Source organism: Chiroxiphia lanceolata, chromosome Z (genome assembly GCF_009829145.1).
Source record: "Chiroxiphia lanceolata isolate bChiLan1 chromosome Z, bChiLan1.pri, whole genome shotgun sequence".
Classification (NCBI taxonomy): domain Eukaryota; kingdom Metazoa; phylum Chordata; class Aves; order Passeriformes; family Pipridae; genus Chiroxiphia; species Chiroxiphia lanceolata.
In genome coordinates this window covers 74,574,687-74,586,667 of record NC_045671.1, presented here as the reverse complement: position 1 = coordinate 74,586,667, position 11,981 = coordinate 74,574,687, and the positions used below count along the sequence as shown (strand labels likewise).

General features: G+C 41.8%; 1 protein-coding gene across 3 annotated transcripts in view; it reads right to left on the bottom strand.

The window, feature by feature from the left end:
- Positions 1-5,094: 5,094 nt before the first annotated feature.
- PTCH1 (patched 1) overlaps positions 5,095-11,981 on the bottom strand; it is a 68,531-nt gene continuing 61,644 nt past the window's right edge. Inside the window, exons 22-24 of one of the 3 annotated variants that reach the window (XM_032675943.1) lie at positions 11,524-11,778; positions 9,936-10,470; positions 5,095-8,267 (exon numbers count right to left, since the gene is read on the bottom strand). In XM_032675943.1, the coding sequence (XP_032531834.1) occupies positions 9,937-10,470; positions 11,524-11,778 (789 nt within the window). In that variant the 3' untranslated portion in view covers positions 5,095-8,267; position 9,936. Of the gene's footprint in view, positions 8,268-9,935; positions 10,471-11,523; positions 11,779-11,981 lie in introns of those variants that run through there. The other 2 variants (XM_032675944.1, XR_004354563.1) reach the window with 2 other exon arrangements.

Here is an 11,981-nt window from a genome sequence, read left to right as displayed (position 1 = left end):
GGATCAGAGGCCATGTCACTCTTTGTTAGGAGAATCTCAAGTTTTCTCTAATAGTATTTTTTCTGCTAACCATGTCTGATAAAAATGGCTATCAAAAGTGTAAAATTCTCCATTAGTCATGCAAAACCTGAATTATAAAACAATTTGGGAAACACACACAAAACAGAAAGAAAACAAAACCGAAGAAACACAGACAATAATTTCCCAGGGAACATGCTCTGAAAGGCTTCTTACAGAAATTATTTTTGGGGATTCCTCAGGCCTGCCAAGCCCCCAAACAGATTTATAATATCTTACTGGTGCACAAGAGATCTTGTACTTCTGCATTGGGTTTTTCATTGGCTTTTTGGAACAACTCCACTCAAACTGCATATCACAAGTATGTCTCAGCATAGCTCCACTCACCAGCTAACCATGAGTCATGCTAGAGAGAAAGGGCAAAGAGAGGAAGAGGTATTGTAGTTGTGAGTAAAATCACATTTAAACTTAAAGGAAAAATAAAAATTCCCTGCACAGATCCAGTTCCACAGAGGTAAAGGGTGCAGTAATTTTCTCAACTTAAAAGGTTTCCTAAGATTTTAAAAAAAGGAAAATAAAAAAGTGATAATTTAATACAGAATGGCAAAACCAGAATGCAATTATAGAAAAAAGATGGTTTTTTATGGCAGGGACCTAGAGGCCTAGGTTTAAGGTTCCCAAGGCTGTTCCAAAATGGCTCTTCTATACATCTCAGGTGGGTGCAAGACAGGCCACTTCCACAAACAAAACCTTCTGCTTGCTGTTTTTCCTTGTACAACTTCCTGCTTCAGATGCAGCTCAAAAAGGCTCCTGAAGGATGCAAATTCATTCATGAAGTCCCAGAGTACCAGTGACTAAATTACAATTTACAGTCTGAAGGCAAAAAGTAGTCTGAGGTTTTTTTTTTTACTTGATTCTCAACCTCAGCTACAGGCAACTAGCTCAAGAATGAGCTGGACAATGGTGACAATGTTCCCTCCTGCATTCAATAAAGGGTGGAGATTTTCTCTGGCCCTCCTTCTGTTATTAGTGTATTTATAAAAACACTTATTATCTTTCACAGCAGTGGTCAGATTGAGTTCTAGTTGAGCTCTAGCCTTTCTAATTTTCTCTCTACATGACCTAATGACATCCTTCTACTCTTCCTGAGTTGCCTACTTTTTTGCCCCCAGGCATATATTTTTCCTCAAATTATACTGAAATGTCTGACAACAGCAGTGGAGCTTATGTTTTGGTTAGTATTTTCACCAGTTATCCACTTAACAATTATATTCATATGCAGGCATTTTTAGGGCAAAAAATAACTCAATTTACAGTTCTGTTTCCATACCTGACTCAGTACGGGTCAGACTGAACGAAACAATGAATTCACAGAGCTCATGCCATGGAATCTTTTGTTCCATTCATTTAGTTTCACAAGAACTCTGTTGAAAATTTTTTGCAAATTTTGATAAGGTAAAGAGAAACAAACAAAAGCCTCCTCCTGCCCTTTCGCCAGGTAGAAAGTGCTGTAGTACTATCTCAAAAATTAAAAGTCTCGTCTTTTAGATGTCATTTCAAAATTTTCCCAAGTGTTACACTAATGTGTGTGACACTGTGCAGTAACACCTTTCCTTAGCCTTTATAACCATTTAAAGTTTTACCTATTAGTCTTTTAAAATGTTGCAGAATGGTACAGAAGCACATTATATTGGCTACCAAAGTAAATGCTCTTAAGTTAAAATGAATAGCTTACTTAAAGTGGTTGCATAATAGTGAAAGAGGGTTTGAATTCTCTTACAAATACTAGTTATTTGGGATGAATGTTGTGTGTTTCCTATTTACCCCAGTTATTATACAGAAATAAAGTACTCAAGTCTTTTACCATTATTAGTCTTAACAACTAAAAAAATATCTGCTCCTTTGTTTAATGAGAAGTAATAACCTGTTGGGCTGAGAGGTAAAATCCCATTACAGGTGGTTTGTATGTTCGGTAACTAGGAAAGGGTCAACTGGCATTTTAACCTCAGGATTATTAGGTTAAATCTAGACATCTCAGAGGACATTTGTTCCCCATGTTTCGTGACTTCCAGAGTCACACATATTTTCAGTAAAGCCACCTTAGTGCAGGAACAGCACCCTGCAGTGACAGACTCTCCTAAATGAAGCTCCCCACTTACAAACCCTACTAAGATCTGGCAGAACAGAGAGGTACAACTTCTTGTCTTCCATGTAAGACACAACATCTGTCACAAGGTAGAGAGAGAGGAAAGATTCCCCTTCATCCAAGCAACAAAAGCTGGAAAAAAAGAACCTCTTTTGAGTTCTTCTTAGTTACCAAGTAACTCTTATTTAATTCCTCTCCCTTCCCCACTCTTTCAAAAGACTAGGTGGACATTCCTCCCTACAAATCTATTCCCCCACATAAACTTCAGATGAAAAAATCTAGGGGTGCTAAACTTGATATGACCTGGAACAAAGAAATCAGTTTTACCTGGGCATTGAAATATATTAGCAATACCATTGTGGGTCTCATAAATCAGATGGTGGAGCTCTTTCCCTTCCAGAGCACCCAGGGTTTCTCATTTTTGCCATAAATCGCTTTTCAAATACTTCAGTGGTCTTTCCCCCTCAACAGATGGGGAGACCCACCTCATACACACACCTGGGAGTGAAATCTGTCTCCTGGTTTCCACCCCTTCCTCTCCAAGAGGCAGAGTCCTCCCTAGCCTGGGAAGCAGTTTCCAACCTCCAACTTCCTATCTTCCCCTTTCCAGCTGCTGTGGCTCACAGCCTTGCTTCCCAGCTGATTCCACAAGGCTGTGGGGTCTGTTAGGCAGCCAGGGACCTGCAAGTCGGACCCACTGCAAGGATTTCAGCTCAAGGGATGGAAAGACCAGGCAGAAAGGCCACATTTTTTGGTGCTCCCTTGAGCAAAACCTATATCCATCTTGTGCACGTAGGTCCTAACTCAAACCAGCTGACCCACAGATCCTGCAACTCCTACCTGGCAGCTTTAATGAAGCCTGGAGAAGAGCCTGTGAGGATGCTCTGATTAGCAAAGCAGACTAAAACACGTGCTGCTGCCTTGTGTTCTGTGCTCCACCAACCCAAGATACAACCTTCTCCACTGCAAGAAGGCACAGCTGCTGTGGCAGCAGAAATGCCAGTGACAGTGCAGTTACAGCTTCTAAAAGGAAGGAAAGCTCTGGTAGGGTGAGAAGTGGCCTGGATGCCACTGGAGACAACCAAGAAGCCAAGGCAGAGATGTCTTTTGTTTAAGTCCTTGCTTATCCGCAGGGGCAAAAGGGTTTCTGCAGTATCAAATATGCCAGTGTATACGTTAAATACTTTTTTTTCTGGTTAAAGCAGTGGTACCCCTTCATTTTGTGTGCTTAATTACCTACAATTAACCAGGAAAAGTTAAACTGGGCATGTGTTTTTTTTAAGCCACTCAAGATAGGTAGTGCAGTTTCCTGGCATGCATCCTGTTCTAGCAATAAGGCTTAACATGACTGCAACAAAAATGACAAGAATGATTAAATGGAGCTGGAAAGTAGTAATTGTTCTCATCCCTTGAAGCAGACATTAAAAGTAATTACAATTTGGCAACGGTGGTTTTCAGATACAAACAGTCAGTGTCTCAAATGCTCACTGGGAGTAAAAGCTAACAAAAATGAAACACCTGTTTATACATAAGTGCTGCTGCAGTTTAGCAGCACGCAGCATTCCTGGAGCTGTTAAACACATGCATTATGCCAACAAAAATTTGGCCACATGTTTACTTAAGACCTGAATAATATGGTCAATCTAGTTTTTACCTGGGGTTAATAAGACTGACAACAAAATGATCAGAAATTTAAACACGACAAATAATGTCATGTAAATAGCTCTTGTTGATGCAAAACGGAGTTTTTAAAGAAAAATCCTATGTTCTGACAGAATTTATGGGTTTATTTATGTGGTTTCCAGCCCTGTGAATGGAGCTGCCCCGTGGCTGGGACACCAAAGAGAAAGTCAGTGAGTTGAGCTGAAGCAAGGCCTCAGTGGGCACTCTTTTCACGGGCTGTAACCCAAAGCCAAATCTGCAACCTGACTCAGCCTGGCTAATCCTAAGGATGTGAAGGAGAGTGTTTTGAGTAGTAAGAAAACAGGTGTAGGAGTTCTGCAGTTCAAGTCCTTTAATTCTGTTTTTCTCTTTTGTGGTTAAACTTTCAGAAAACATAAAATATAAAATTTTATTTGCCTTTCCTGACCATGAAAAGTAGAGACTGAATTATAAGTTATGTCAAGACATGTTTGGGCTATTTATGAGACATTTTGAACACTTACGTAAAAAAAATACCTAAGAGTTCTAGCACAGAGTAAAAGCTGGCTAAAAAAGGATGCAGATAAGCTGGCTGGATCTGTGGCATTTTGAGGGATGCTCAGAAGAGTATCTTTGCACAGGACAAATCACAGTGAGGTTTATGATGCAAATGATTTCAGACAGATGTGTCTACTTACAACATCCCTCCTGTGCCTGCAGTAGCCTCTCCTCCTTGCCAGGCAGGGCCTGTGCCCAGCACAGGGACGTGCACACTGCCTTGCAATCACTAGCACACTTCCAAAAACGAGTTTTGTCAAGACCCTCCCCTTCTTATGGAGGGCTTTTCAAAGTTTGCAGAACTCCACTTTTTTTTTTTTTTTCCTTCCACAAAGTGAAAATACCAGACTATTTCTCTAAACCAATTTAGGGAGCAACCACAGAGATGGGAAAAAGACAAAAGAATTTCCTCCCACAGCTAAGCAGAAATAACCTGTATGTAAAGTGCTTTAGCCAAGAGTTTGAAGTCTATACAAACTGTTTCGTTCAGAGTGAGAATTAAATGTATAATCCAGCCACAATCCCCCAACATATAACAAGGGTAACAGAATCAACAGACAAAGACCAGCAGGTTACAATTTAGACAGGGTATCGGAAACAGCTCCTGCACCAAAATGGGCAAATCTCCCAAACATTCCAAGTTCATGCTCCAAATCAGAATGTTTGCATGGTTGTACCTTCACAGCTGATCAGTGGTATATAGAGAAGCATTCCATAAACAACCAAATCAATAACCAGTAAGTTATATTCTTTTTATTCATGTTAGAATTTCTATCAGTGTTCGAACATTAATATTTAGAGAGTTTGTACAATTTCCATTCAAAGTTTAAAATGAGAACCACACTAGATCACAAATGGTAGCTAAAACACAGTTCTGAATTGTATGAATATTCACACTCTCTCTTAACACTGTTAAACACTTTCTTTTCTCCAGGGGGTTTACAAGGAAAAGTGTGCACTGTAATCGTATCTCAGCAGTGTTCCAAAACATAATGGTATCATCATTACATATAAACTCTTTAAAAATATACTTCTGTCAAAAGACTTGATGACTACTATGTACACTACAAAAATAAATTTTCATATAAATAAATTATATGGCATAATTTTATCTTTGTAACTGAAATGACACAAACCCACTCCTACCAAAACAGGCAGGCAATGAGACCCAGTTTGAATATTTTTTTCCTTTTAACTCCTTACACTAAAAGCTACGACGAGTCCTTAATGTAAATGTTATATACTCTTTCCTATTTAACATTAGTAAGCACTCTATACAAATAAAAATCCATTAAACAGTAAAAACATAACTGTAATAGTGTTTCCAATAGAAATAAAATCCCTGCATCTTGTTTGTTATAAACTGGCATGACAAATACTGTAAGAAAAACATTCCTATGATACAAAAATATAAATATCATCCATGATTAAAAAAAAGTTAAAAAAACCCAAAACCCAACAAAACAAATGTTGCCAGCCACTGAGTTCTCTTGCCAATGTGACTATCGAAGAAGAAGGTCTACATTGAGCACGAAGCAGCAGAGAGCTCACCCCTGCAGAGGACAGGGCAGGGCAGAGACACTGCAGCTGCCCTGGGCCCCCTCCCTCCCGAGGAGGAGGAGGAGGCAGGGCAGCCTGTGGCACAGGAGGCAGGGCAGTGTCAGTGGGAGCCCTGCCAGCCGTGGCACTGGGCGGTTGGAGGCAGCTCCCATTAGTGTCATACAGTTGTGTTACAGGGTTGTATGATCTGAGGTTAGTGTGCTGCTTCTGCTACATCGGGGCCCCTCGTCTTTTTGTCACCAAGAGTTTTCCTGTTGGTTGGACAGTGACCTGGACCAGGAGGCAGCTGTGACATTAACCCCTGGTGTGCACTGAGACAGTAGCTTATGTTCTAGGGGAACGACACCAGGCTCTCGCCACCTGCCCTTCGAGCGTTCACATTGGACATCTGTAAACAAGTGCCTCATATCAAAGTGTTTTCAAGTGAGCAAAAAAGGCATGGAAATTTGTGCATTCTAATTATCCCCATTCATTATGCTGGCAAGGTCTGTGGGCAAAGACAGACTCCCTGAAGCCACTGGAGAAAAACACTTTCCCATCACAGAATTGGCCACTGCTGTTCAGGAATACGTAAAGAAAAGCCCCACCACTGCTGGTTTAGAAACTGAATATTGGTTGTGTTTGGCTCTGAATACACAATTGAACATCTACCTGCTCTAAAAAACAGCTTGGAGAAGGGCATAAAAAAAGATGAAAAAAGAAGACAGAGATAATGAAAATTTGTGTTGCGTTATTTTAAATTAAGGTTCTCCGTTCTTAGGGTTTGTTTCCAACTGAAACACAGATTGTAGTGTTTTTCCAGACCCTTCACCTGCAGCAATCCCCTTCTAGTTTAAAAATAATAGTACAAAAAGCTAAATTAGTTTCGCAAAGAGATCCCAGTTTAGCTGTTTTGATTAAAAAGTGCCAATGCAGCATGGGAAAACACAAACAACAGAGAAAAGAACAACCCAGGCTTTATGCGTCATTACCATCCCGGGCCCACCAGAAAGCCATTTATTTTTAAAAAGCGAATATACTTTCTTTTTATCCTTCCATTTGATTTTTATCACTTACTATTAACTCCTTCCTGCCATGAAAATAAGGTGACCAAAGATACTGCTCTCAGTGCTATAACGACACAACTGAGCTGTGGCTCACCATTAAACAACTCATCATCCAGCTTCTAATGCCACTCATGGTTAACGGTATCAAAATAAGGCAGATGCTAATTGTATTTCTATAACCACCAGCACCTCTCAATATCCAGCACCTTTGGAAGTGAAAAAATAATGGTTATAGTGTTTGCACTTACCTGGCACCTTTTGCAAGAAAAAAACCCCCAACAAACCCAAAGCACTACAGGAACAGTAATTAAGCCTCACAACATTCCTGGGAGGTAGGTAAGTGTAATTATAACCATTTTACAGAATGAGAAACTGAGGCATGGGAGAGTTAAGTGACTTGACCAAAGTCATGTGAACCAAGCCCTCGGGGTCTGGGAACTGAAACACAACCCCAAACCTCACCTCCCTGTCTTCCCTTTTATTTTAGCTGGGCCTTTGATGATGGCAGTCTACGGTGTGTATGCTGGTAAACACCAACTCTGTTTTTACTAGTGTCTGCTAACAGGGAAAGCTGGACTTACATCAGCATCAGTGGGTTTATAAGCCCACCAGGTGTTAACATACAGTAAAAGAGAAACTACAGTACACCAGGAACATACACACAGATGCATATTTCCAGATGCACACAGGAATACATACAGCAAAACAAAACCTGCACATATCTAAAACTATTTAAGCCTCCCAGATTAACTTGCTTTTCTTCATATCTGCTTATTTTAAAAATTACCACGCATAGCGTGTGTGAAAGTTAACAGTCATTTCATACTACCACAGGGTCGTGATATGCAAATTTCAAATATTTTAAACAGACATGTACCTTTCAAAAAAATCCTATCACATAAGCAATATTTGCATAGAATTATACAAGTAAATTATAAAATATTTAAGCAGCAGCAACTTATGCTGAAATTTAGAACTAGATTAAGCTTAATTGTGGCACAGAAATCAATGTACAAAAAGTACAAAGCGCACACAATATTGTCCCCATTCTATTGCCCAGAGGCAAATTACTCCAGATTATACTACTTTACATTGTTCTTTTGTATATTACATATGTGTACATCTTTTAAATATTTAAAAGAAATATATAACAAAATAATACAATAGGTTACAGTAACAGTGAACTGTTGTCCTGATGCAGCATGTCCTTTTCTACAACTTCAAGCAGTTCTTCTCTTCAAGCAGTTCTGGAAATACAGTTTTCCATCTTTGGCGTCTTCTTTGCTTCAGTTATTACCCTGTATAAATACAGAAGAAAAAAAACCAAACATTCATTAAAGCTCAAGAAAACAAACAAATCAAGCTAATCCAACTCATTTCATGTTTCTTGTGGTTACAGTCAGCAGCCAGGAAATGCTGGCTCTGCTTTCATCTCAGTCATTAATTTCCTGGTAAAGAAATACTGACGCCAATTAAAAAAATGCAGATGCCTTAATTATGAGTTCCCACTTTCAGATAGCTGTGACAAATTCAGTCAAAACCAATGAATGTTTGAAGGACAGAGCCGCTGCACACATTTAAGAATCTCACATTACCAACCATGCACTTCAGCTCCAAACAGCTGAGCTCAAGTATTTCCTTATTCTATGGATACTATTACTTGTCAGATTTCTAGACCAGAAGGCCAGAGGCATTCACGTCTATTTGCACTTTGGGATGTTTGGAGAGATGTTTTATAAATCAGAAAGTGATTCTATGAGTTATCATAAAAATTTCCACCAGAACTCTGCATGTGTGAGCGAGCATGTGTCCTACAGCCAAAATAAAATTACTTCCTCTGCTCAAACTAGTTTCTGCCACTGAAAAGCTCAGACAAGCAAAGAGAAAAAACAGGGATCTACAACTAAGTAACTGTTTTAACACTCTCTTTTCCCCTCCCCAAGAAAAAAACAGTGTAAAAATAGCGAGAAACAGTTTTTCAGGTGAAAGACCCCAAAAGTTTTCAGAGTAAAAACCTGGTGGGCTTCCCAGCTTCAAAGTACTCCCTATAAAAGTAATGAAAAACTAAGAAAAATGAAAAGAAAAAGAAAATCTTTATATTCCCCAAACATCCTCTAAAACATCCTGCCTGTTATAAACAGGACCATTTCCTGGGACCTTCTCTTGCCAGCCTAAAGAAAGACAATGATTTAGGCAGCAAGTCTCACCAGGTGTATCTGTGGTTTCACAGAACACGTCAGTGCCCTGCCAGGTCAGCTCTGCCCCATCCAACCTGCGGCAGCCCTTGCAGCTGCCCCTGCCAGGCAGAGGTTGGCCCACGACGCCTCCAGGGTGCGAGTTCACGGGGTGGGTCTCTGAGGGCCCCTTAAAGAGTAGGGGACACCCCACTGTGCAGCAGCATAGTAGGCATGGTAGGACTTCCCACTTTTCACTCAGCTCATCTTCCAGAGGGATTCAGTCCTCATTATGGACTTCAAATTCTTCCACAGACTACTTTATTCCAGACGGGACAACTCCTGAAGGAGCTGACAATTTACACTCTCCCAGGCAATGTCATTCTGTACACTGTGTCACAGCATGCCTGAGTCATTGTTCAGAAGACAGGACCTATCAGTGGTAAATGCAATCACAGAGCTCTGAAAAAGTTACACAGCAACTCTGCTTCATTTTCCTCATCTGGTAAACTGGGACTGCATGATATACTTATCCACTTTGCAAGGCTCTTGGAAGCAGTTCAGTCTAGACCCACAATAACTTCTCAGCGCTGGAGAGCACTACATCATCCAACCTCATGTCTAGTGCAAAATGTACTCTATTCACGGTTTAAGATGATCAGTGACCTGTAAGTAGCGCTATCTAAAGGAAAGATACCTCTGACAAATTTTATTTTTCCTCTTTCTTTCTTTCTTTCTCTCATACTACTGCCTGACACAGGCAAAGCCTGCAGTCACATGTGCTGGACCTACCTTACCGTGAGCTGTTGCCAGGTACCCTTTCCTCACATTCAACATCCTGCAGTTCTATAACTTCCACCTTAGAGTTTCTTCTTTCACACCACACGTTAAAAGGCACGTGGGGGTCCTCAAAGGGCCCATGGTCAGGCTCCCGGTGCCCCTCGTGGGAGGGGCAGCTCCCTGCCCGGGCGCCGTGGCCGTGCCGGGCGGGGTGGACGGCGACAGTCACGGAAGCCGAGGCGGTCACAGTAGTGATGGGTTGGCAGTAGGACTGTCCCGGTCCCGCCGCGCCCGTGGCCCCACACACCGGGCTCCTCACGGGGTGGGAACGAGCCCTGTGGCCCGAGCGGTCCCTGCTGCTGGGTCCTGAATGCCCCTCAGTAGAAATCTCAAAGGCGTCCCTGCGAGGGCAGTACGGGGGTGGCTGCGGCCCCTCCCTGCCGTCCCGTTTGGGGTGTCTGCCTTGACCCCACACCTGCTGCGTGCTGGGCTCTGCACTCGACTGCAGCCCGGGGCTTGGCTGATGCCTTGCTTCTGGCTGAACCACCTGGAAGAGAGAGAGATGCACAGTCACATCTCTGACAAACCTAAGCAAACAAATACTATGCTTGCTTATATTTTACACTGAGAATAAATATGATAATGCTCTAGCTCTACAAAGGTAATGTTGTGGAATCTGCTAATTGATTTTTCCATGTTTTTTGTCTGAAGTTATTAAAACCTGGAAAGCACGTCTTCAGGAGAACACAGGATGACAGCTGAACACATTATTGTAAGCTTCCTACATACTGGTCCATCTTTTCAAAGAGATGGATGACAAGCACTTGATCTTAACTTGTTCAACAAGCAGAATTGCTGGCATTTGGAAAAGAGTCTATTCCATGCAGGGAACATACACAGGATGTTATCAGGGTAGTTCATATAGACTGTAGGAATCTGTTTTCTGATTTCCATAAAAAGCGTGAAGTGCAGCAGACACATCACTCAATAAGCCGTGACCAACTTCAAATGTGGCTGTGCTTGTACCTATTTCTAGGCCTCTCCTGAACAAAACCAGATCCATATTGCAGCTCAGCACGCAACGCCAGCAGGGGTAGGAGACAGAGGTTTTTCGCTTTCCTTTGAAATTGCAATTATGCCAACCCAGCAGCAAGATGCATCAAGGCCCATGATTTGGTACAACACTTAAACTGCTTTCTCCTGGCTCTGGCAATCTTTCTCCCCAAAATGTGCTGTCACAGAGAGGTATATGAGGTAGTGATCCACAAGAGCTGTGTGAAAGAGGTTGAGATCTTGTAATTTCTCCCTGAAAAGTCATCAAACAGATGGAGAGCTCTCTCTTGTGGCTGGTGTCAGCACGATGTAACAGCAGTTATACACACCAAAGACCTCTGCTTTCGTACCACCAACTTGATTCCAAAGGAGAGGACGAGGAAAGCCTTCACTACTTGCTTACAAGTTTTGGCACAAAGTCACAAAGCACAATCAGCCAGAAATATGAAAGAGTTTTGCATGAAAACAGATTTAAATAAATCTTAAAAACCCCCAAAACAACAAAACTCTTCTTGTCCTCCCGCCGGTCCCTATGAAAGCTACTCACAGTGGATCTTGCAAAGAGAGGGTTCTCAGTGGCCTCCACTCTGACCTGGTGCCCTGATGCCCCGGGGCTGTGCGTGCCCTGGTACTGCTGCAGCTCCTCGCTGATGCCCGACACCGTGGTCTGAGAGCTGTACTCGGAGTCAGAGGAATCCGAGGCATGGTTTGTGTGCCCAGGTGGCAGTGCAAACCTCACCACACTCGGGGGTGGCTCAGGAGATGGTGTGGGCAATCTGTTCTGTCCATTGGCTGGAGACACCTGATGACAGCAACACATTCAGTAATATTCAGCTAGCATTACCCTTCTAATCATTACTGCTTGACACAAATGTTCTTCTGCCAAATACACTCTCCATGCCACAACAACCTGAGCAGCAGTTTTCTGGGGAATGTTTATACTGAACTGAAAAAAATCACTGAAGGAAAGAAAGGCATGACCTCCATCCGTGGATATTCATGTAA